We start from the raw sequence: 24,116 nt of genomic DNA, 5'->3' as shown, positions 1-24,116 counted from the left end.
CAAAAATCAACGGACATAGAAGAGTAGGCTTATCTGTGGACTCTCTGTCCTATTCTGTTGGTTAATGTGGTTGTTTTTAGGCCAGTAATCATGGTACATATTTTCATTTTCTTCCTTTTTTTTTCTTTTTTTTTTTTTGAGCCAGAGTCTTGCTCTGTCACCCAGGCTGGAGTGCAGTGATATGATCTTGCCTCACTGTAACCTCTGTCTGCCAGCTTCCAGCGATTCTCCTGCCTCAGCCTCCCGAGTAGCTGGGACTACAGGTGCATGCCTCCACGCCTGGCTAATTTTTGTGTTTTTAGTAGAGACAGGGTTTCGTCATGTTGGCCAGGCTGGTCTCAAACTCCTGACCTCAGCTGATCCGCACGCCTTGGCCTCCCAAAGTTCTGGGATTACAGGCATGAGCCACTGCGGGCTGGCTCATGTTTTCATTTTTTTTGGCCACCCACGTTGTTACTCTTGACTGTTACTTTTGTTACTGTTAACTGTTATACGTTGTTTCTTTTGCTGTCTATAAAAAGTGTCTTTTTTCTTTAAGATGAGTTTTTTTTTTTTACAGTGTAACGTCTTCCATTTATGCCCAACTCCTCCCTAAACTTTATTTGTAGTGGGTGCTAATAATTGCAACACTGAGGATAGAGTAAGTAGTATGAAATGAGGATGTTTTGGGGATACCAGTCATAAGCATTATGAGTTCCTTAGAGTATCACTGTTTGTGTATGTGAGTGTGCGTAGGTAGTGCAGGGAATGTGTGGGCAATTCTACATGTAATTTTACCTTTCCAAATGATGAAAATAATTTACAAAAAAATTTGCCTAGATTCCTGTCATCCTGATAAAATAGTCGTATTCCATTTTACACGTTATTTTTGCAACATTTTCTATATGCTGCCTTTTTTACATAGTTGTAAATATACATATACTTTTATATTCTCTTATTCATTAGTTATCTCAAATGTTTTTCATTTTATGGCAGGTACTTTATAAACTGCCCATTTTTTAAATTAAAGAAACAAGGTCTCTGTTGTGCAGGCTGGAGCGCAGTGGCATGATCATAGCTCTCCATAACCTTGAACTGCAGGCTTAAGCAATCCTCCTGCCTCAGCCTCCTGAGTAACTAGGATTACAGGCTTTCACTATCATGCCCAGCTAATTTTTTTATTTTTTATTTTTTTGGGGGGATGGGGTTCTTGCTGTGTTGTTCAGGCTGGTCTCAAACTCCTGGTGTCAAGCAGTCCTCTCACCTCAGCCTCCCGGAGTGCTGGGATTGTAGACATGGGTCATTGTGCCCAGCCTATAATACCTGTTTTTAATGATGGCATACTTTTCTATTGTAAAAAGTTTCTCCCATTCTGTAGGTTGCCTGTTAACTCCAATGGTAGTTTCTTTTGCTGTGCAGAAGCTCTTTAGTTTAATTAGATCCCATTTGTCAATTTTGGCTTTTGTTGCCATTGCTCAGCCCAAAATCTCCTTAAGCTGATAGGCAACTTCAGCAAAGTTTCAGGATACAAAATCAATGTGCAAAAATCACAAGCATTCTTATACACCAATAACAGACAAACAGAGAGCCAAATCACATTCCCATTAGGAGTGCACATGGGTTCAAATGTTTTCACATCTCTGTGAATACTTACTATTTTCTGTTTGGTTTATAAAAATATATAATAGCCATACTAACAGCTGTGAAGTGGTATCTCAGTCTGGTTCAGCCTGTACCTTATAAGATGTACACGTATGGTCACTGAAAAGCAATCCTATATCTGCTAGAACCCTCCTACTAGAACTACGTGGTGGTGTTGTGTGTTTCTACTTTTGCTTTAGAGCAGTTTGCCATGGAGCACTCCGCTGGCCATCCAGGATTCCCTCCTGGGGAGAGGGTGGTGGAGCAGGTTGAGTCTGTACATACAGGGCAGCTTTTAATCCATGATGAAGTCTTGAGTTTAGGCATTTACCATGAACAGTCAAGGAAAGGATTCTGGTGTAAAAAGATAAACTTATACACATTAAATTTTTTTTTTTTTTTTTTGAGAGGGAGTCTCGCCCTGTCGCCCAGGCTGGAGTGCAATGGCGCGATCTCGGCTCACTGCAAGCTCCGCCTCCCAGGTTCGCGCCATTCTCCTATCTCAGCCTCCCGAGTAGCTGGGACTACAGGTGCCCACCACCACGCCCGGCTAATTTTTTGTATTTTTTTTAGTAGAGACGGGGTTTCACCGTGTTAACCAGGATGGTCTCCATCTCCTGACCTCGTGATCTGCCCACCTCGGCCTCCCAAAGTGCTGGGATTACAGGCGTGAGCCACCACGCTGGGCCCTAAAATTTTAAGCATTTATTTGAACATTCAGTGGTTCATGAGTCAGGCAACACCAGACTGCAAGCACTTTGGGCTCCTCCAAAAGGGATTGGGGAAAACTTTTATAAGGTGTTCAAACAAGCAAAACCCAAGAAAATATTTGATGAGTTAAAGTGGATAGCTCTTACTTAGAGGTTATTTGGTGGTTCCTGATTGGTAAAGTCTCTAGTTAGAGTTTAGTAGGTAGTTTCTGATTGGTGAAGCCTCTAGTTGGAGCTTAGTTGGTAGTTTCTGATTGGCCAAGCTTGTTTTTCTGGGCTATAACTATTCCCTCTGAATTAGGTTTTGGCTTGCTTATGTGGGAACCCAAGGCACTGGAACCATCTCAGCCTATTGGCCTCCCAATTAATTTTTTTTTTAAAACACAGGTTAGATATAGAATCAGAGACCATTAGACCTGGAAGAGATGTTAGACACCAATTCCCCCAAAGCACACATTTTAGAAATAAAGGAATCAAAGCCCAGAGCATGTAAGTCTTCTCTTCTTGATTTGAGGGTAGAGACAGTGTCTTACTGTTATTTCACAATTACTTTTAGGTTAATCGTGTTGTTTTCCCAGTTAGATGATAAGATCCTTGAAGGGAGGGAACATACCTTGTTTCTCTTCTATCCCTGTGGTTCTCAAACTTGAGTGTGCATCAAAATCAACTGGGTGTTGGGGGTGGTTAGAACAAAAATTGGCAGATCCTGCCTAGGAAATGTCTAATTCAGTAGGTCTAGCGTGGGCCCCAAGAGTGTGCATTTCTAACAAGTTTCCAAGGGGACGTGGATGCTGTTGGTCGGGGGACTACACTCGTGAGAACCACGATCCATCCTCCAAATCATTCCTCATGTGCACATGCTCAATAATTCTGGCCAAATCAAAAAGAATGCAGGAAATTTCCCTGTAGCCACTTTCCTGAGTTCTGTTGTGGCTGCAGGCTGGGCTGTGAGAATGAAAGAACGTGTGATCTGTCACTTATTATAACTTTTGGACTTTCCAGTTGCCATTGGATGTTGAATGCAGGGCTGTGTCACCATTTATAGATCTTCAGTGTCACACCTTGAATTTGAGGAATGCTCTTGTTTATTGGATGCCAGTTTAAAATGAGACATTGATGTAAGTCCTGCATTTTGCAAGAGTAAAACAATGGGTTTAGTACCAGTCTTAGGGAATGTGAGTCTTGAACCTTGCTAAGGTGATTCTTTTTCTATATACATTTTGTGTTTGTGTGTGTTCATTGGCTGTTCATTCAGTCTAGATGAAAAGATATGAGCAAATCATGCAGGACAGGCTCACAAGTCGCTTCTCTGTCTGTCAAGATAGAAAGTGAAGGTGGGCAGTGGTGAGGACAGGTTTTTTGGAAAGGTGAAATTCAATAAGGTCAACTTTTCTATTTTATTTTTTATCTTATTTTATTTTATTTTTATTTTGAGATGAAGTCTTGCTCTGTTGCCCAGGCTGGAGTGCAGTGGTGCAATCTCAGCTCACTACAACCTCTGCCTCCCGGGTTCAAGCAATTCTCCTGCTTCAGCCTCCCAAGTAGCTGGGATTACAGGCACCCGCCACCAAGCTAATTTTTGTATTTTTAGCAGAGACAGGGTTTTACCATGTTTGGCCAGTCTGGTCTCAAACTCCTGACCTCAGGTGACCTGCCCGCCTCGGCTTCCCAAAGTGCTGGGATTACAGGCGTGAGCCACCGCGCCTGGCCAATGGTCAACTTTAGAAAAACCAAAACAAACATTTTCTGAAAGCATTATTTTCTACGAGTTACAAAGGGTCCAAAGTATTGTTTTTCACTGGGCAAACAAAATGAGCTCAAATGGAGCTGATGTCTGTGCTCTACCTCTCAGCTCAGCCGTAGTGAGTTTTGTTATCAGCAGCAGTTTATTGAAGCATGAAATACTGATGCTGAAGTTGTGTCTCTATCTTCGGTCTCTTTTCAATTAAGTGCCTTCTAAAAGTGAATTCATACTGAGGTTTCAGTTTTGAATACTTTGAAGAGTTTAAGTTACTTTTCTAGTTTTAATGAATGGTTAAACCACTTAATGTATTTGGAATTTGATTTGGGTAAATATAAATTGCAAAGGTACATGTTTGCTTATTGTTTTTTAAAATCAGCTGACCTTTTCTATAGATTTCAGGAAATGTTTAAATGTTTTCTTTTAGGCACAATATTCTCAAGAGGTAGACCACTGAGATTTTTCTAAGGAAATTTGGTGTCTACCCTGCATAACTGGACAGGCTTGGCACTGGATGTTAAATGCAGGGCTGTGTCACTATTTGTAGATCTTCAGTGTCACACCTTGAATTTGAGAAATGCTCTTGTTTATTGGATGCCAGTTTAAAATGAGACATTGTTGTAAGTCCTGCATTTTGCTAGAGTAGAACAATGGGTTTAGTACCAGTATCAGGGAATGTGAGTCACTCGCAGAGTCAAAAAACAACTGGTGATCACTTTGGAGAACAATTTGATTTCCCAGGTACCAAATAAGGGAGCTCTTTTGTCAAACTTTGCATCTCTAAAAGAACACCTTCTTTGTCTTAGGGTCCTGCTGGGGGTGAGAAAAGAGACCCACTAAACAGAGCTCAGTTAGCTTAGGCTGTTTCCATGAAAAGCCCCCTGCTTGTGGGTGGGAAAGCAACCTTGGCCAGTCTTAAAGGTTAGAGCAGAAACTGTTGGGTTTGTCACATCTTATACCACACGAGGGTATAGTTTTCTTGTTCTGTTACATGCATTTCCTCTTCCAAACAATCTATTGGGGAGAAAGAACAAATCCAAGTCTGAGAAGCCTCTTGATGTGGAAATCTGCAAAAAACAAGAGCAAGGCTGGGCGCGGTGGCTCACATCTGTAATCCCAGCACTTTGGGAGGCCGAGGCAGGCGGATCACGAGGTCAGGAGATCGAGACCATCCTTGCTAACACGGTGAAACCCTGTCTCTACTAAAAATACAAAAAAAAGTAGCCGGGCGTGGTGGCAGGCGCCTGTTGTCCCAGCTACTTGGGAGGCTAAGGCAGGAGAATGACGTGAACCTGGGAGGCGGAGCTTGCAGTGAGCCGAGTTTGCACCACTGCACTCCAGCCTGGGCGACAGAACGAGACTCCGTCTCAAAACAAAACAAACAAACAAACCAAGAGGAAATTCACACAAAGGTTTTTATTTTCTCTTCCCCTGCCACAGGTGAATTTTGTGGTATGCCAGCTTGTTGCTCTGTTTGCTGCTTTCTGGTTTCGCATCTACTTACGTCCTGGTACAACCAGCTCTGATGTCCGGCATGCGGTTGCCACCATTTTTGGCATCTATTTTGTCATCTTTTGTTTCGGCTGGTGAGTATGAGCCTCATATATTCTAATATTGGTCATTTGGATGTTTTGTGGCAATGTCCTTGGAATTGCACTAAAGCCAGAAATAGATGGCATTATAAAATATGTATTGTAAAATTTTATATTGTAAATACCTTATAGTAGGATAATGAGGACATTGCAGGACTCTTCATTTACTGTAAGAGCCAATAAATTGACCATCCATTGGAAGTCAGTATAGTTCACTTTTTCTTTCTTTTTTTTTTTAATTAATTTATTTTTTTTAATTGCCCTCTCTGTCACCCAGGCTGGAGTGCAGTGGCGCAATCTTGGCTCACTGCGACCTCCGCCTCCTGGGTTCAAGTGATTCTCCTGCCTCAGTCTCTTGAGTCGCTGGGATTACAGGTGCACATCACCATGCCCAGGTAATTTTTTCTTGTATTTTTTTTAGTAGAGACGTGGTTTCACCGTGTTGCCCAGGCTGGTCGCAAACGCCTGAGCTCAGGCGATCCATCCGCCTTGGCCTCCCAAAGTGTTAGGATTACAGGCATGAGCCACCATCCCCAACCCATTTTTTCTTAAAATTAGACTTCTACAGATCCCTCCCAATCATGTAAATGGGATGCTGTAAGGTTTAATTTTTCCCAAAAGGAACCTTTCCTAACTATCGTAGATGTTGGTGTATTTCTTGTATTACTGCTAGAGACGTGGGTATAAGTCCTGGATTTCACCAGAGTAGAACAATGCGTTTAGTGCAGATCTTGGGGAATGTGAATCATTCTTTAGCAGAGAAAGCTGGTCAATTGTACTTTCCTCTACGAGTAGGCTGGGCAAATACCCTGAAAGGTGTTAGGGAAGAAGCTTTGGAGACCAACATATTGAGAAGTACACCTTCAGGAATTTTGTGAATTTGTTCAGGGTACTATACTAGAATTCTGCCCCTATTCCTTCAACAAGTATCTGAGAAAGGATGAGTATTTTAAATCAGCCACCAGGTAGAAGTCTCGGTATCTTGGGAAGCCCAGTTTAAAAAATCAAGTCTTAAAGAAAGAACTCATCTCTCTGGACTCTCAGTTGCATATGGGAAAAAAGTGTAAGCGTTCCATTTATGGATTCCTGACATTATTAGCCCTGCAGTTGGCAAACTGTGTCGTTATGATACAGCATCTTAATTACCTAGAAGAAAAATATTTGGCTTATTTTCTCTCACATAAACACGAGTTACTGATCATTGATCATTTGTGTTTTTGGCGGGGGTAGTGATGGATTCACAGTTTGGGTGACCAATAGCTGTGTTAATATGAAATATATTCATTACTCCTCCCGCTACCATTATGTCTTAAAGGTACTCTGTGCATCTTTTTGTGCTGGTGTTAATGTGCTATGCAATCATGGTCACTGCTAGTGTATCCAATATTCACAGGTAAGATACTGGGAATGAACAATGCAAGGTGAGATTTTCTTTTTTTTGTGATCTTTGAAATATATTTCCAGTGTAAAGATGGACCTTACCCATTTTCCACAAGTGGTATATCTTAGTTTATCTAGAATATCAGGAGGGATGGGGAACCCTAAAGGCTGGAGTCTTCAGAGAAGGCTTTATGAAAAAGATCAATGCAAATTGGGCCTCAGGTGAAAGAGAATATGTCATGACTAGGCTGCTCTATTTGTGACAGCCCGAAACTGGAAGCAACTCAAATGTTCAACACAATGAAAATAATGAGAAGGCTGGGCGTGGTGGCTCACACCTGTAATCCCAGCACTTTGGGAGGCAGAGGTGGGCAGATCGCCTGAGGTCAAGAGTTCAAGACCAGCCTGGGCAGCATGGTGAAACCTTGTCTCTACTAAAAATACAACAAAACAAAACAAACAAAAAAAAATTAGCTGGGCGTAGTGGTGCACACCTATAGTCCCAGCTACTCAGGGACACTGAGGCAGGAGAATCACTTGAACCCAGGAGGCAGAGGTTGCAGTGAGCCAAGATTGTGCTACAACACTCCAGCCTGGGTGACAGAGGGAAACTCCTCTGTCAAAAAAAAAAAAAAAAAAAAAAAAAGGGAAAAGAAAATAATGAAAGATCGGTATACTCAATGACGTGGATAAATCTCAAAACAAATATGCTGAATGAAGGAAGCCACACAAATTCTATTCTAGAAAATGCAAACTAATCTATAGTGACAAAAGCTCACGAGTTAACTGGGATGGTGCCGGGAGCTGTGGAAGGAATCACAAAGAGGGATGAGGAAACTTCTGGGGGGTGATGGATGTCTCCACCCTCTTGAATCTGGTGATGGTTTTCTGGGGATCTATATATGTCAAATATATATATGTTAAATTGTATACTTTCTACGTGTACACTAAAACTGTTAAAAAAGAAATATTTTTACGATGATGTTTTGATTTCAAAGTACAGAAGTAGTTTAAGTCTACCTTGGAGGCAGCATGCTTGGATAATCAACTGAGATACCTGGGTATCTGTTTTGCATGGTCTCTGTTTCACATGGTCTTTCTGAAAACTCAGGATTAGCTCTGCCTTTTGGGAATGCTGCAATGTAAGCTCTATGAAAACAAAGATTTCTCTCTCTCTGTTTCACTGTTGTATCCTCCAAGCCGGGAACAATACCTGGCACAAGTAAGAGCTCAATAAATATTTATGGAATGAATGACTGAATTACTTTTAAAAGATATTTGTCCTTTTATGGCTTCTGACAGCCTCACTGAAAAGCAGGTGCCTTATTTCAGCTTCAGAAAGCCTTTTGATTAATCACTATTAGCACAATAGTTTTCCTCCTTAAAAACATTGAAATTTAACTTTTCACTGTATGATCTTTTAGTTACTTATAACAAATTTTTGGTTTCCCGGGGAAAATATTTTTTTCTGCTTTTACATTTTATAGTCATTCAACATAGAATCCAAAGGAGCTCTGAAAATTCGAATTCTAATCATCTCTCTTCTCAGTGCCCTGCTTGAAGGGGATAGTGTCACTTCTTCTAGAAAGGAAATAGGAAATCCATTTTTCTAATTTGGAAAGAATGGGTTTTGGAAATGTTTCATATGATGACAAAATGATTATAAAAGCTTTTATTTTTTAACTAGAGGATGAAAAGGCTTGGCTTTTCCAAAACTTGGTTTTGGAAGCAATTACATAGTAAATGATTAATAATAATGTTGGTGCAACTGTATAGCACATTCCCAACTTCCTTACAAATTGCAACTTGTCAGCTCTTCCCACATTTGTATGATGCTGATGGGATGTGGTCCATTTTTCAGAGGGTCAGGAACTTGAAATGCACACTTGTTTCATATCAGGCCTAGGTTCACTGTGTTCAATTCCAGTGTCTAGGAATGGAATACTCTGGCCTTGGCAGAGCCATGTGGTTTACAGACAGGGTATGACGGTGCCACCACAGTATTACTGTGGTAGCAGGGGGCTCTGCCATCAGACCAAGAAGGAAAGAGGCCAGCACAAGATGTTCCTTTTTTGTTTGTTTGTTTGTTTTTTTTTTGAGACAGAGTCTCACTCTGTTGCCCAGGCTGGAGTGCAGTGATGTGATCTCGGCTTACTGCAACCTCCACCTCCCGGGTTCAAGTGATTTTCCTGCCTCAGCCTTCCGAGTAGCTGGGACTACAGGCGCGTGCCACTACACCTGGCTAATTTTTGTATTTTTAGTCGAGACGGGGTTTCACCATGTTGGCCAGGATGGTCTCAATCTCCTGACCTAGTGATCTGCCTGCCTCAGCCTTCCAAAGTGCTGGGATTATAGGTGTGAGCCACCATGCCTGGCTGATGCCCCTCTTGGTTTGCTCTTGTGGCTGCCAATATTGCCGAAGTGGAAATTGTTTCACAGTTCCCCTTGGATGAACTCAATGTAAATTTTTTAAAAATCTCAACGTTGTTTCCTGTTTATGGAAAGAGCTCTAGGCTGGAGTCAGGAAATCAAGATCCTCCTAGTAGTGTGAATTTGGACTGGTCATGCAGCTTCTCCATACGTCACATTTCCCACCTGCAAAATGCTGGGTTTGCAGCAGTTTGAATGCAAGTTCCCTTTAGTACCATGATGTCATGATTCTGTGTGAATTGCTCTCCTCTTTACTTCACTGAATCAGTGATAAGAGTTCTGCTACATGGCTGAGAAGACGAGGGAAAGATTAGTATTTGCTGCCATATGAAACTAACCCTTCTTTTTTTGAGATGGAACCTCACTCTGTTGCCTAGGCTATAGTGCGATAGCGTGGTCTTGGCTCGTCTGCAACCTCTTCCTCCCCAGTTCAAGTGATTCTCCTGCCTCAGCCTCCCAAGTAGCTGAGATTACAGGCACCTACCACCACACTCAGCTAATTTTTATAATTTTAGTAGAGACAGGGTTTCACCATGTTGGCCAGGATGGTCTTGAACTGACCTTACATGATTTGCCTGCCTCAGCTTCCAAAAATGCTGGGATTATAAGCATGAGCCATCATGCCTGGCCAAAACTAACCCATTTCTAGACTGTTACTCAGCATTTGTTTAGAGGGTTTTGGGGATACCCCCTGTGTTTCCTTCCCAAGCCACTGTGTTGGGCAGAAGTCACAGGCATCAGTTTACCCTACGTGAACCAACTGGAGCAGAACATGGCTTGTGTCTCCTGGGGCAGAGGGCCTAGCGTGAGAACTTGGTGATGCAGTTATCAATGCTGGAGTCTGTCCTTTGTGCCAAGTCTTAAGCCAAGCTCTTTTTAATATACTTTATTTCATTGTTAACACATAAACTATTATGTAATATATCATTTAATTTGTTATTTAATATTTCATTATTTCAAATATATTAACTCTAGGACAACACTATGGAATATAGTTTTTTTTCTTTCTGAAATGAGACAATAAAAGCTCAGAGAGGTAAATAAGTAAACAGTTTGATGAATTTCCACAAAGTGAACACACCCATGTAACCACCGTGTCTGATGTGTCAGTCTCTTTTTTTTTTTTTGAGACGGAGTTTTGCTCTCGTTGCCCAGGCTGGAGTGCAATGGCGCAATCTTGGCTCACTGCAACCTCTGCCTCCTGGGTTCAAGTGATTCTCCTGCCTCAGCCTCCCAAGAGGCTGGGATTATAGGCATGCAACACCACCCCTGGCTAATTTTGTATTTTTAGTAGAGACAGGGTTTCTCCATATTGGTCAGGCTGGTCTCGAACCCCTGACCTCAGGTGATCCGCCCGCCTTGGCCTCCCAAAATGCTGGGATAACAGGCGTGAGCCACCACGCCCAGCCTCATGTGCCAATCTCTACCACACCTCTCCTTCCTAGAATAACTGCTTCGCCAACTTCTCCCACCATGGATTACTTCTGCCAGTGCTGGGATTTGAGCTCATTCTGGTCTGTGTATTTGTCTGTTTTCACACTGCTGATAAAGACATACCTGAGACTGGGTAATTTGTATAGAAAAAGTTGTTTAGTGGACTCACAGTTCCACGTGGCTGGAGAGGCCTCACAATCATGGTGGAAGGCAAAAGGCATGTCTTACATGGCAGCAGGCAAGAGAGAACTTGTGTAGAGGAAATCCCCTTTACAAAACCATCAGATCTTGTGGGACTTATTCACTATCATGAGAACAGCATAGGAAAGACTCGCCCCCATGATTCAATTACCTCCCACTGGGTCCCTCCCACAACACGTGGGAATTTGGGAGCTACAATTTAAGATGAAATTTCGGTGGGGACACAGCCAAACCGTATCAGTCAGTCTGTAGAATACATGTTCTCGCTACCACTTCTTGATTCCTTAGATGTTTTAGGTTTGGCCAGGGCATGAATGCGTTGCCCTGTTGTATGGGGACTCAGCACTTGGTGCCATCCTGGGCAGGCGAGGTCCTACTAAATTGAGTTGAACTTGCTTGCTTTCTTCTGTGGGCCAGGGTAAGGTACAGATCTAACTCCTGTTGAGGACAAAGGGGAAGCAGCAGACATGGCTGCATTGGAATGGGTTCTGGAAGAATCTATCTTTTGAGTCTGCTTTGTGTTTCTGCCTTGAGCTTCATGAACTGGCTGGAGAAAGGGAACAGTTGCTGGAGATGACAAGGCCTAACTTCATTCCACTTCTGCTTCAACTCCTAAGGGAGTTATTTTCTCTTAGTCATTTGCATTGTTGACCATCTTCTTGGTTTGGAAGTGGTTTAGGATGAACCCATGATAGAGAAAAAATCTTTTCTGCATAGTAACTTCTTTGTTTGCAAATAATGGTAAAGAGCACATAAAAGTTACACAGTGATTTAGAGTTTACAGAACTCCTTCATGTTATTTAAAATCTGGCTATCCCTTGCTACCGAATGAATTTTTATTATCCCTACTTTACTATTCCTTAGGCTGATCTAGTCTTCATGAGTTATTTTAATGTGAATATGTGATTTCAATATAATTTAACATCAGAAAATACCTCTTCCCTGTTTTATGGCATATATTTAAAAGTTATACCTTCTGAATTTATGTCTATATCCGATGGGCTCCTGAACTACTTAAAATGTGTAATGTATTCATTTCAGTTCATTTCAACTAACAGTAACTGAACCCCTCCCATGTGTCAGGTCAAGGGTGGGGACGTTCAAGGTCACAATGAGTTGGGGAAACAGACACATACACAAATAATTCTAATATTGTAATTATGTGTGTTAGCATGTAATACTAGAGACATACAGACAGTGGAGCAATGAATTGTGCTGGGGGTGGGGAACAGGAGATGTGGTAGGATGCATGGAGTAAGACCAAGCCAAGTAACATAGAAGAGGTGACTTTGGAGCTGAGCCTTATCTGAAAATTAGGCAGTTTCTAGATAGACTATTGGATGGAGATGGGAATTGCAGTCAGAAGAAGGAGCATGCAGAAAGACATCTTGCCTGAAAATACAGGGTTTCATTGTGGAACATGAGCAGCGCAGTGTCATTTGAGAGTAAGGTAAACATGGAGCATGGCTGGAGATGAGTCCAGAAAGGCAAGGTAGAGCTTAGCGTGTGAAGCACCTTGCATGCTGTGTTCAGGGGTTGCAATTTCACTAGACAGTGGGATCCACTGGAGACTTTTAAGAAGAGTAGCAGTGACATAGTTGTTTATTCATTTGACACACAGTAGGTGAATATGGTGAACAAAGCATAGGTGGCCATCTTTACCCTCATGGAGCTTACAGTTTGGTCAGGGAGATGGGTGTTAATCAGATTGTCTTAGCTGGGACTGCTATAACAAAGTACTGTATGTAGAGTGGGTGGCTTATAAACAACAGAAATGTATTAATATTCCTCAGTTCTGGAGGCTGGAGATCTGAGATCAGGGTTCCAGCATGTTCTGGTGAGGACTCTCTTCTGGGTTACAGACTGCCGTCTTCCTGTATCCTCACATAGCACAAAGAGTGAGTGCTCTCTGGGGTCTCTTTTGTAAGAGGGCTAATCCCATTTATGAAGGCTCTGCCCTCATAACCTAGTCACCTCCCAAAGGTCCCACCTCCTAATGTTGAGGGTTAGCATTTAAACATAGGAATTTTAGGGAGACATAATCATTCATTGCACAGCTTATCACCTATATTTATAATTACACATTTGACAAGTACTTATATGTGGATGTGTGTGTTTGTGTGGCTTGTGTGTGTATTGCTAGTGTACACTATAAGGCGGTCAGGAACACATCTCTGAAGGAAGCCAGGGGATGCTTATGAGTAAGTGGTAATTGAAACCTGAGGCGTGGAAGGGCAGGGTCCCAAGCTGAGCTTGGACATACTAACACTTGAGGGGTAGGTGGAGGAAGGAAAGCTGAGCAAGGAGCCTTGGAGGAATTAACCAGAGAGGTGGGAAGAAAACAGGAGAATGGAAGCCAAGAGAATAAAGTGTTTAAAGATGAAGTGGTCAGCAGTATGGTGATGATTTGTACTTTACAAAAATCGTTATGCAAACATGAGGGCTGTGAAGAGGGGAATCTTGAGTGCAAGACCTTACAGGTAGTGATTCCCAGCCCTGGCTGCGCACTGCCATTACACCTACCAGGTGTGGCAGGAATTAAACAGGAATAGCTGGGAGCAAGTCCCAGGGATCTGTGGTTTGCAAAGCTCCATTCCATTATGCAGCTAAGGCTGACAGCCAATGTAGTGGTCCAGGTGAGAAGAGATGAGGGGTTCAGCTAGAGTAGTGGGTGGAAAGGTGGCCTGGGATGTCGTCGGACCAGATAGGACATTGTGACCAACTGCATGTGAAGGATGAAAGAGAGGAAGAGGGGAACATTAATTGAGTGCATTATTGCTATGCATAATAATCTGATCATCTATGTTTTTGCTTTCAGATATTCCTTTTTTGTAGCAATGGGATATCTTACAATATGCCACATCAGCCGAATATACATCTTCCACTATGGAATTCTCACTACGGATTTTTCTGGGTAAGTATCTTACATTAGAGAGAGGGGTTTTACTGCTGACTTTGACTTGGTCTCTTGGGGTCTGTAAACATCAAGGGTGCACAAAAGAATCATTGGTGCTTGGTTAAATCAGTTGGTAAGACACTGCTAATGGGATTGAGGCTGGAGACTTGATTGATTGGTAGGACTGTTAGCTCTGCTATGCTGTAAGACAGGAATCACAAAGTACAGCCTGTGCGCCCTATCTGTCCTGCTACCTGTCTTTGTACAGTTATATTGGAACACAACCAGGCACTTACTCATTTATGTATTGTCTATGACTGCTTTTGCACTACAGCGGCAGAGTTGAGTAGCTGTGAAAAACCACGTGGCCTGCAAAGCCTAGAATATTTACTATTTGGTTCTTTGCAGAAAAACTTTGTCAACCCCTGTTCTGAGGTTCTTAACTCAGGGTTGGTTTTCATCTCTCTTTTTTTAAACGTTTTTAAAAAATTTAGGGGTACATGTGCAGGTTTGTTACATAGGCAAACCTGTGTCATGGGAGTTTGTTGTACAGATTATTTCGTCACCCAGGTATTAAGCCTAGTACCCATTGGTTATTCTTCCTGATCCTCTCCCTCCTCCAATCCTCCACCTTCTGAGAGGCTCCAGGTCTGTGGTTCTTTCCACGTAGTCTCATCATTTAGAAGTGAGAACATGCAGTATTTGCTTTTCTATCCCTGTGTTAGGGTTTTCATCTCTCGCTAGTTAATAATATAGAAATTCTTTGATACTAGCTGATAAATACCTACTACCCTGACCCCTTTGAGTGTTCCTGACTGCCCTTGCCCCGGCCCCCAGGCCTCCTTGACCTTCAGCAACCAGAAGGATAATTTCTAAACATTTTGTCTATTACCATGGCCTTAATGTGGTGGGCCACCCATTCTGATTGGTCACATGGTAAAGACTATGGATGGAAAACTGAGAATTCTATGCCCTGTTGAGGTTAGTTCAGGAACAACTTTTTGTGAATCTTGAGGAATGAACATTACAGCAGAGCTGTTCCTGGTGACGCGTGATCTGTTATCCACGTTACTTCCCGGGAGTTTAGTTGTGTTCTCTGCAGGCAGCCTGAGGTCAGGGACCCAAGCTCCCCACTCAGGTTGGACTGTACCTCCTTCAGTGAGTTGTTGGCAACTAGGCAGTGAAATGAGGGAGTGACCGCTCATGGCTCATGAACTTTGCAAGTTGTGCAACTCAACTGTCCCACCTTGAAAGGGCTCAGGAAGGTAAAGAGTGTTGTTTTGGGACACAGGGATTGTTGCATTTAAATCTTTGTGACTGTGGTTTGGTCTCAGACTGGTTTTTCATGCATAAGTTCTTCTTATCCTCAGGCATCTGGGATTTTACCTGTTTTTCTTCCAGCGGTGTGCCCTCTCCGCCACATTGTGGAACATGCTTTCTCAATCCTTCAGGAAGAAATTCAAAGACTTTGTTTTTTAACAATATGCAGGATGGGCGTAGTGGCTCATGCCTGTAATTCCAGCACTTTGGGAGGCTGAGGTGGGTGGATCACTTGAGGTCAGGAGTTTGAGACCAGCCTGACCAACATGGTGAAACCCTATCTCTACTAAAAATATAAAAATTAGCTGGGTGTCGTGGCAGGCACCTGTAATCTCAGCTGCTCAGGAGGCTGAGGCATGAGAATCACTTTAACCTGGGAGGCGGAGGTTGTAGTGAGCTGAGATCGTGCCACTGCACTCCAGCCTGGGTGGCAGAGCGAGACCGTCTCAAAAAACAAAAAACAAAAAGCCCAACATGCATTGCTAGTAAAATATGGAAAACATAGGAACAACAATGATAACAAAATAGCCAGGCAGGTATAGTATTAAAAGGAATCTCTAAATGGGGATTGCAACTCTCCATAGCATTCAATCAACAAACCACTGTTTTGGTTTCACCCCAGAGCCCCGCTATACTTAGAAGAGTTCTTGACACTTAATAGGTGGTCAAGAAATGAATGCATTAAATACTCTAGTATTTACTATTCTTTTCTTTAAGGTATCCAGGAGACTCATTATTAAACAGTCCCTCCATCCGTATTGGTTGGGATATTAAACAAAAATCGCTGACTGGCTGAAATGACATTAATAACTATTGCCTGTATATATCTTCTTCTGTTTTTAAGGCAAGAAGCATCTATTAATTTCTGCAACAACTTTTGTGTGGCCAATATGTTAGGTAAATGCCAGGTTCGAGAGACACTGTGCATTCTAGGCAGGAGGAAGGATATTCCAGGCAGAAGGGAGGGCTTTGCAAGAGCACAGAAATGCAAGACAGGTGCCTGTGGAGGTACCAGAGAGCCTTTCTTTCCTTTACTACCCGCATCCTTGTGTCACCAGGTCCTCTCATTACGACAGCCTGTCTGTCACTAGAATCCGCCCGCTGCCCTTCATGCCCACCGCCACCACCCTGGACCACCCCAAGCCTGCAACGCCTTCCTGACTGGCTGTCCTTCCTTTTGCCCTGCCCCGTCTCCAGTCTGTGCTCTCTACACTCATCAGAATGAGGTTCTAGGCCAGGCACAGTGGCTCACACTTATCATCTCAGCACTTTGAGATGCTGAGCTGGCAGGAGGAGGAAGAGGATCGCTTGAGCTCAGGAGTTTGAGACCAGCCTGGGCAACATAGTGAGACCCCATCTCTACTAAAAATTAAAAACAAAACAAAAAACAAATTAGCTGGGTGTGACGGTGCGTGCTTGTAGTCCCAGCTACTCAGGAAATAAAGGTAGGAGAATCTCTTGAGCCTGAGACTGGGGCTGCAGTGAGCTATGATTATGCCACTGCACACTAGCCTGGGTGACAGAGCAAGACCCTGTGTCAAAAAAAAAAGAAAAAGAAAAGAAAAAATGAGAATGAGGTTCTAAAATACAAAGCTGATGATGATCTGGACCTGCCAAGCCTTCATCTTCTGCCATCTGCTCCCATTGTACAATGCAGAAAAGTTTGTGGTCTGCACACATGCTGGGTTAGTTCCTGCCTCTGTGCCTGTGCTTTGCTCATTTCCCTGATAGAAAGCCCTTTCCTATCTTTGTCAACCTGGAAATCTCTTACTTCATTTGTAAAAACTCAGCTCAAAGATCACTTTCCTTAAAAAGCTTCCCTGGTTGCCATCCCCTCCCTCCCCCCACTCCCTGTACCCCAGAGTCATGCATTTGGATCTCAGGTAGCAGGAGGTCTCTTGCCTGGCTCTCAAGGGTTGGTGCTACCATTGCCTGTCAGTCATATCTTGTCCCTGGTGCACAGAGTGTTTGTAGCTGGCGGCCACAGATACCTCCCTCATCCATTGTGTCATACATTTAGCTAGTGTTATATGTGTTTATTCCCAAACTTGTTTATTGCAGTTGTATGTATGTATCAGTATCAGGATTCTCTAGCGACACAGAACCAATAGGATTTTTATGTGAGAGGATTTATTATGGGAATTGCCTTATGTGATTATGGAGGCCAAGAAGTCCCACCATCTGCCATCTGTGAGCTAGAGATCCAGAAAACCTGGTGGTATGATTCAGTCTGAGGCTGAAGGCCTGAGAACTAGGGGTTAAGTCCCAGAGTCCAAAGGCCTGAGAACCAGGAGCTCCTATACCTAAGGGCAGGAGAAGATGATGTCTCAGCTCAAGGAGAAAGAGAATGAGTCCTTCCTTTCGCTTTTCTGTTCTTGCCCTCTAAGGATTGGATGATCGTCTTCCACATTGACAAGGGTGGATCTTCCTTATTCAGTCCATGGATTCAAATGCTAATCTCTTTTGGAAACCCTCTTAGGTACACCAAGAAATAATGTTCTACCAGCTATCTGAGCATCCCTGAGCCCAGTCAAGTTGACACACAAAATTGACCATCACAACTTACATGTAAGCTGATTATATGTGAATGTGAAAGGAGAGATAATAGTTTCTCTAAATCTAGGTTGGGTCCCTTGGAAAGCCACCAAGATAAGTTTAGTCTATTAAAAATAATTGCCATTGAATTAAATGTGAGTGAGAATGCTGAAAGGATTGGGGGTTGGGGGAAGGAAGTATAAACATGAAGGATTCTTCACTCAGATGGCTTTGCAAGCATCTTTACTTTCTTTTACCTTCTCAGCCTGTGCTAGAGGGAATGACCCTGGAGATAGTGGCTGGGGCTTATGTGAGAGAGATGCCATCCTTCAGCAGATCTGCACTCCAAGGAAAGGCTTTGGTCCTGTGTCAAAGGCTCATTAGTTCATTATTCAGGAGGCAGTGACTGGGGAACCCTGTGTATACCAGGCACAGTGATAGGAGACAGAAGCGAGCAAAGACTGCAGAATGAATGTCTAGTTACATATTTTAAGTTTGTGTAGAAAGTTCAGGCTGGGCACGGTGACTCATGCTTGTAATCTCAGCACTTTGGGAGGCTGAGGTGGGAGGATCATTTGAGTCCAGGAGTTTGAGACCAGCCTGGGCAACACAGTGAGACCCCATCTTTACAAAAAAATTTAAAACTCAGCTGGGTGTGGTGGTGTGTACCTGTAGTCCCGGCTATTCAGGAGGCTGAGGTGGAAGGATCTCTTGAGCCCAGGAGGTCAAGGCTGCAGTGAGCTGTGATAATGCCACTGTACTCCACCTGGGCAACAGAGCAAGACCCTGTCTCAAAAAAAAAAAAAAAAAAAAAGGTTAAAATGTGAGTGTATTTTTGTGTACTGGGTTGAATAGTGTCCTCCCAAGATTCATGTCCACCCAACACCTCAGAATATGTCCTTATTTGGAAATAGTCTTTACAGATGCAATTAGTTAAGATAAGATGAGGTCACATTGGGCGGGGCACCGTGGCTCACAGTTGTAATCTCAGCACTTTGGGAGACTCGGAGATGGAAACCAGCCTGTCCAACATGGTGAAACCCCGTCTCCACAAAAAATACAAAAATTAGCAGGGCGTGGTGGCGCATGCCTGTAGTCCCACAGCTACATGGGAGGCTGAAGCAGGGGAATCGCCTGAACCCAGGAGGTGGAGGTTGTAGGGAGCGGGGACCACACCACTGCATTCCAGCCTGGGCGACAGGGTGAGACTTGGTCTCAAAACAAACAAACAAAATAAAAACCCAAACAAACAGATCAGGTCACACTGGATTAGAGTGGGCCCTAGATCCAGTACGACTGTGTCCTGGTAAGAAAGCCATGAGGGACAGACTCACACACATGCATACAGGGAAGACGGCCATGTCAAGATGGAGGCCGACATTGGAGTAATGCAGACGCAAGCCCGGGAGCTCAAGGGTTGCCGTCAGCCACCGGAAGCAAGGAAGGAGAATGGAACAGATTCTCTCTCAGCGCCTGCAGAAGGAACCAGTCCTGCAGATATCTTGATTTTGGACTTTTAACCTCAAGAACTGTGAGAGAAGACATTTTTGTTGTTGTAAGCCACCCAGCTTGTAATTTCTCACAGCAGCCCTAGGAAGCTCATGCGCGTTGTTTTATGATTCCCCACCTTTTGATGAATTAGCAACCGTCCCCTGATCCTCATCATACAGGATAAGGATGCCTCTACCGTCTGCATCTCTGGCTGTTCTTGTCACATCTCCATTTGTTTTATTAAAACCATAAACTCTTGAATAATTTCTACATCATTTTGAATGTAATCAGAATTCTGAAATTATCAAAGGGAAAAAATAAAGGGCATTTGTGGAAAACAGTCACGTGCTTCTGAACATCGTGGATTTGGGGGTTTGACACCAGAGGAGCATGGAAATCAGTTCCTGTCAACCTCACTTTCAGCCACATAGTCTTGATAAATGTCCTCAAGAGATGTTTATTTTCTGGCATTTTTTGGATCTCCTCGTAGTAAGAAATCTCTGATGTTACCCACAAAACTACAGAATGTTTAAACTAGAAAGGACATTGTTGTTAGGGAAATAATACAGAAAAAAAAATCCGCCTGAAAATTGCATGTGATTCAGTTCTGTGATTACTGAGTGGCCCTACTGTCTAGTTCTCGAAGGGTATGTTGTCTTTTTTTCTTTGTATCATTATTAAGCAGTGTTATTTTTCCCTACCACCGTAAAGGCAGGCTGCCTCACTACCATAAATCCCTCTTCCTGGGTAATGTCAGTTAACATCCATGGAGAGTACATACCAACCTGAAATTGACAAAATGTTTTAAATCACAAATTGCCAGTTAGAGAGGTATTTTACCAGTGTTTATTCTCATTACAGGCATGCGAGCAAACCACAAGTTCATCAGAATGGAATTGATTTAACCCTACTATTGCAGTTGAAATATCTTGTTTCGGATTTTGTCAAGAGATAAAGTAGTATTTTGAAGTTGAACCTAGTGTTTTAAAGCAGCCTGATGTATAGCCATTCTCTTTTGAGCATGCATGCAAACCTAAATGTTTAGCATACTTTATTATGCCTTCAGAATAAGAGCACAGATAGGAATTGAATGGGATGGGATGAGGTTAGTGTTTGTGTTAAACAATGTGTGTGTATGTGTGTGTGTGTGTGTGTGTTTAATTTTGGGGAACACATAAACTTGTATTTTAGATTATTCTGGGACTTGAAATTGTATTTTTCATTCCAAGAGTAATCAAGTTTTCATGGACTGGACTGGAATTAATGGTAAGGGAAACAAACGAGATACACTTTTATTGGTGCTGCTAATACAATTCATATCAATACATGCGGTGGTGAATGTCCTTTATGTTTTCTCTGTGAATGTGGGCTGTTAAAAGCACTAGAATATTTCCTGTTCTCCTGGGGGAAGCTCAATGATTGCTTGTAATACAGCTGGTACTTAGTTCCTTTTAGGTTTGTGCGAGCAAACTGATTCTTCCTTTTTGCTCACAGAAGGGTGCAAATCGAGTTTTCTTTGGAGGGCCCTAGCAAGAACTCTTATTTCCTTTTGCCATGGTAGGCCAGATTCAGGCAGATAATTGCTCTCCCATCACGATTGCAGGTTGATTTGCCCACATGTTGTTGTAAACACTGTGAAATGAGAACTCTTATGTACTGCTAGTGGGAGTGTAAACTGGCATAACTCTTCTGGAAGGCAGTTTCACCATCAATTTCAAACAAGATTTTTTTTTTTAAAGTTCATATCCTATGATAGGATAAATTCCTAGGAGTTAAATTACCATAAGGAAATCAAAATTTATTCATAAAGATGTTCAGCTGTTGTCAATAATGGTGATAAACCAGAAACATCCTAAATGGTCTAAAAGAGATGAATGATTAAATTATGGTGCTAATATGCCTCCATTGAAAATGATATTTTCTAAGACTATAAAAAACATAAGACAAATACATGTCCCAAGATTGCATTTTTCTTTTTAATGTGGACATGTATAGAAAAAGAGTGAAAGGAAATATTGAAAATGTGAAAGCAGTATTGGTGATTTTAATACTCATTCTACTCTTTTATATTACTATAATAGTGAGAGAAAATCCTGGAATTTTATTTAAATATATTTGCATGCATGTTAAAAGGTTATGGTGCACTGAAGCTAACAGAATTGGAACAACTGCTGTTTGTGTTCCTTGTTGCCTTAATTGGGTGTAATAGAAATATTACTTGCCTGTACCTCTTGCTAGCGATAGAGATCATTTGTCCTGTTGTTCCGTGGACAGTGTTTTCCTCTGTTGGTTTATGACATCCTGGTCACTCCATCTGACCAGCCCACTATGTTCAAATAATTGGGTTCTATAATAGGGAAAAAAAGAGGATATTTGCAAAGAGATTTCAAGATTTGTTTATTTCATGTTTCTTTTTCATGCTGCTGCCAGCTTTTCAATAACTAACACAGTCACTTGGAATTTAATTCTGCAGACATAAGTTATACCAAGTATATTCGAATATAGAGAATATTCAAATCGAGAATTGGTGATTTTGTTGTTGAGTGCCAAAATATAGAAGTTTAATTTTTGAAGAAATTAAAAGAGTAAAAGCTTTCCTACTCTAATTCACCCCTGGATGGTTCTGAATAGATACTGATGAACTCTGAAATGAGTCCAGAGGCGTGATCTCTGCCTTTAGTTGCATCCCTAGGAAGCCTGGTAGAACTATGTACTTCCTTTGCTGCAACTTCTGGAGTTGCTTATTTTCTCATGCTGACATAATTGATAGGAATTGGGAGCATTCCACTGAAGCTGTAATATCCTCCTCCTCCTCTGCAGTCATTCAGGGAGTGTGGGGAGGGTATAGGAGAGGCAGAAGCAATAGAGAGGTGAGGAAATGCTGCTTGAGCTTTCTCTGTCCCTCGCTACCAGGTCCGAGCTGCAGGTTGTACAAGTCACATTGTATCTTGGCACCCACTGGAGTTGTGCGAGATGGCAGTAGCGGTCTAGGTTGCTGTTGAGTGGAAGTTTGTTGAATCTGTATTCTCTTCCCCTGCCAAACTTCTTGCTTGCCTGACTTCCTGCTTTTCTACTGTCCAAGTACCACAAGTGGATTTTTATTATAAGCAAAGGAAGTAATAAAGATACGAAGTAGAGCCTTTTGGTTCTAAAATTACCTGTTGGGCGAACATCAGAGGCTTGAATATCAGTTCATCTTGATGCTGGCCAGCCAGACGTGTGATTGGTTGGCTCTTCCGACACCAATAACCGATGGCTGGGTTATCTCATTGTCCCATCCTACCTTTACTGGGACATCAGAACTCTACCACTTTAGGTCCAAAGATTAAGGTAAAATAGGTAGGTTTTATTGAAATATTGCTCAAATCTAAGATTTTGTTTAATGTTTTAAAGATAAGTTATTTTTGGTTAGGAGCTGATGTTGGGAATGAATGAATGAGTGAATGGGTACCACATCTGATGAATTGCCTAGAGTCTGTATCAGAAGGCAATAATGGGGGGTGCTGGCATTGTTCTAGCTTTCTTTTTACTTCAAACATATCTTCAGCTACCTGTTTTCTCTTAATTTTTCCTATTCTATTATATTTCATTGTCTAGTCTTGACTAATGATCTTAGTTTCAAGAAGAAACATAAGATTTTTCTTTGGCTTTTTTTAATAATGAAAAAAATTTATAGGACAATAGTAAAATAGCCCTACTTCATCCATGCTGGAGTCTATCCAACTCCAGGTTGGTCAGATGGTGGATCCTATGATTGGATCCTATGATTGACAAGTGCGTTTAAATCCAAGGTTGGAGAGGTGAAAATCTGAGTGAAGCTCAAGTTCGGAGGCCTCATAATCCTAAGGAAATTGTTGGGGCTGCATCAAGGAGCCATTTATGGATCTCCTCCTTTTTTTGTCCTTCCTGTGCTTTTAGTATGTTCTCCTGTACTGAGTTTTGTATTTTTTTGCAAAAAAAAAAAAAAAAGAACATGAATTCCAATCATAAACCAATAAATGTGTTCTGGATTGTTTTATGATTTGATTGAAGTATGACATAGATGATACTTAAGTTTTATCTTAAGTCAGTAACTAAGGATTTGATTCTCAAGTCTTAGTAACTTGGGCGAAGTACATTTTCATATCAGATCTGTCCATAAGTTTAAATAAATTCATCAAATTAAGAAGTGTTCAGAGAGAACTTGTTTTGAGAAAGACAGTATGGTGCTTTTCCTTGCATTGCACAAAAGTAAGTATGTAGGAAGATTCTAAACTCCTTTTCCTTTTAGTTGCTTTTAGATCAGCATTTTTACAAGTTACTAGTTCTTTGTGTTTTACAAACTCACTGTCATATGTGGGTATGTGAATTGTTTCTTTTTATTTAGATTGTTAAATTTAAATATTTAAATTAACTTCTTTAGATATTTAAAATGGAAGCAATATATTGTTGAAAGTATGGTCTAGATGATGTGGGACAGCATTTTACCCATAGCTTCTATTTTTTTTTCTATAAAAAGGACATCTTTTCTGAGGAATGACAGTATGGCTTTTACATAGACCCAATGGTACAGATTTTATATTGAATAATTAGTATTTATTGACTTTGCTCTAGCTATTCAGTATTATGTATTGCATTTGTCTGGGTTCTCTGAAAAGCAGATGCCAAGTTGGAAACAGGCATGTAAGAGATTTGTTTGGTGAAATGCCTGCTAGGGAAATTGGAGAGGGAAATGGATGAGGCTGGAAAAGCCAACAGATTGAAATGCAGGTTTGCCTGAGAAGGAA

General features: G+C 41.9%; 1 protein-coding gene across 1 annotated transcript in view; it reads left to right on the top strand.

Moving 5' to 3' along the window:
• The window catches only part of MBOAT1 (membrane bound O-acyltransferase domain containing 1), a 111,586-nt gene that overhangs the window by 54,153 nt on the left and 33,317 nt on the right, over nt 1-24,116 (top strand). The window contains exons 2-4 of the mRNA XM_003823186.5: nt 5,512-5,657; nt 6,979-7,056; nt 13,927-14,022. Of these exons, the coding sequence (XP_003823234.1) occupies nt 5,512-5,657; nt 6,979-7,056; nt 13,927-14,022 (320 nt within the window). The remainder of the gene's footprint in view (nt 1-5,511; nt 5,658-6,978; nt 7,057-13,926; nt 14,023-24,116) is intronic.

This window comes from Pan paniscus, chromosome 5 (assembly GCF_029289425.2).
Source record: "Pan paniscus chromosome 5, NHGRI_mPanPan1-v2.0_pri, whole genome shotgun sequence".
Lineage (NCBI taxonomy): Eukaryota > Metazoa > Chordata > Mammalia > Primates > Hominidae > Pan > Pan paniscus.
Note: the sequence above shows the minus strand (reverse complement) of the source record. Positions and strands in the feature narration are given on the sequence as shown.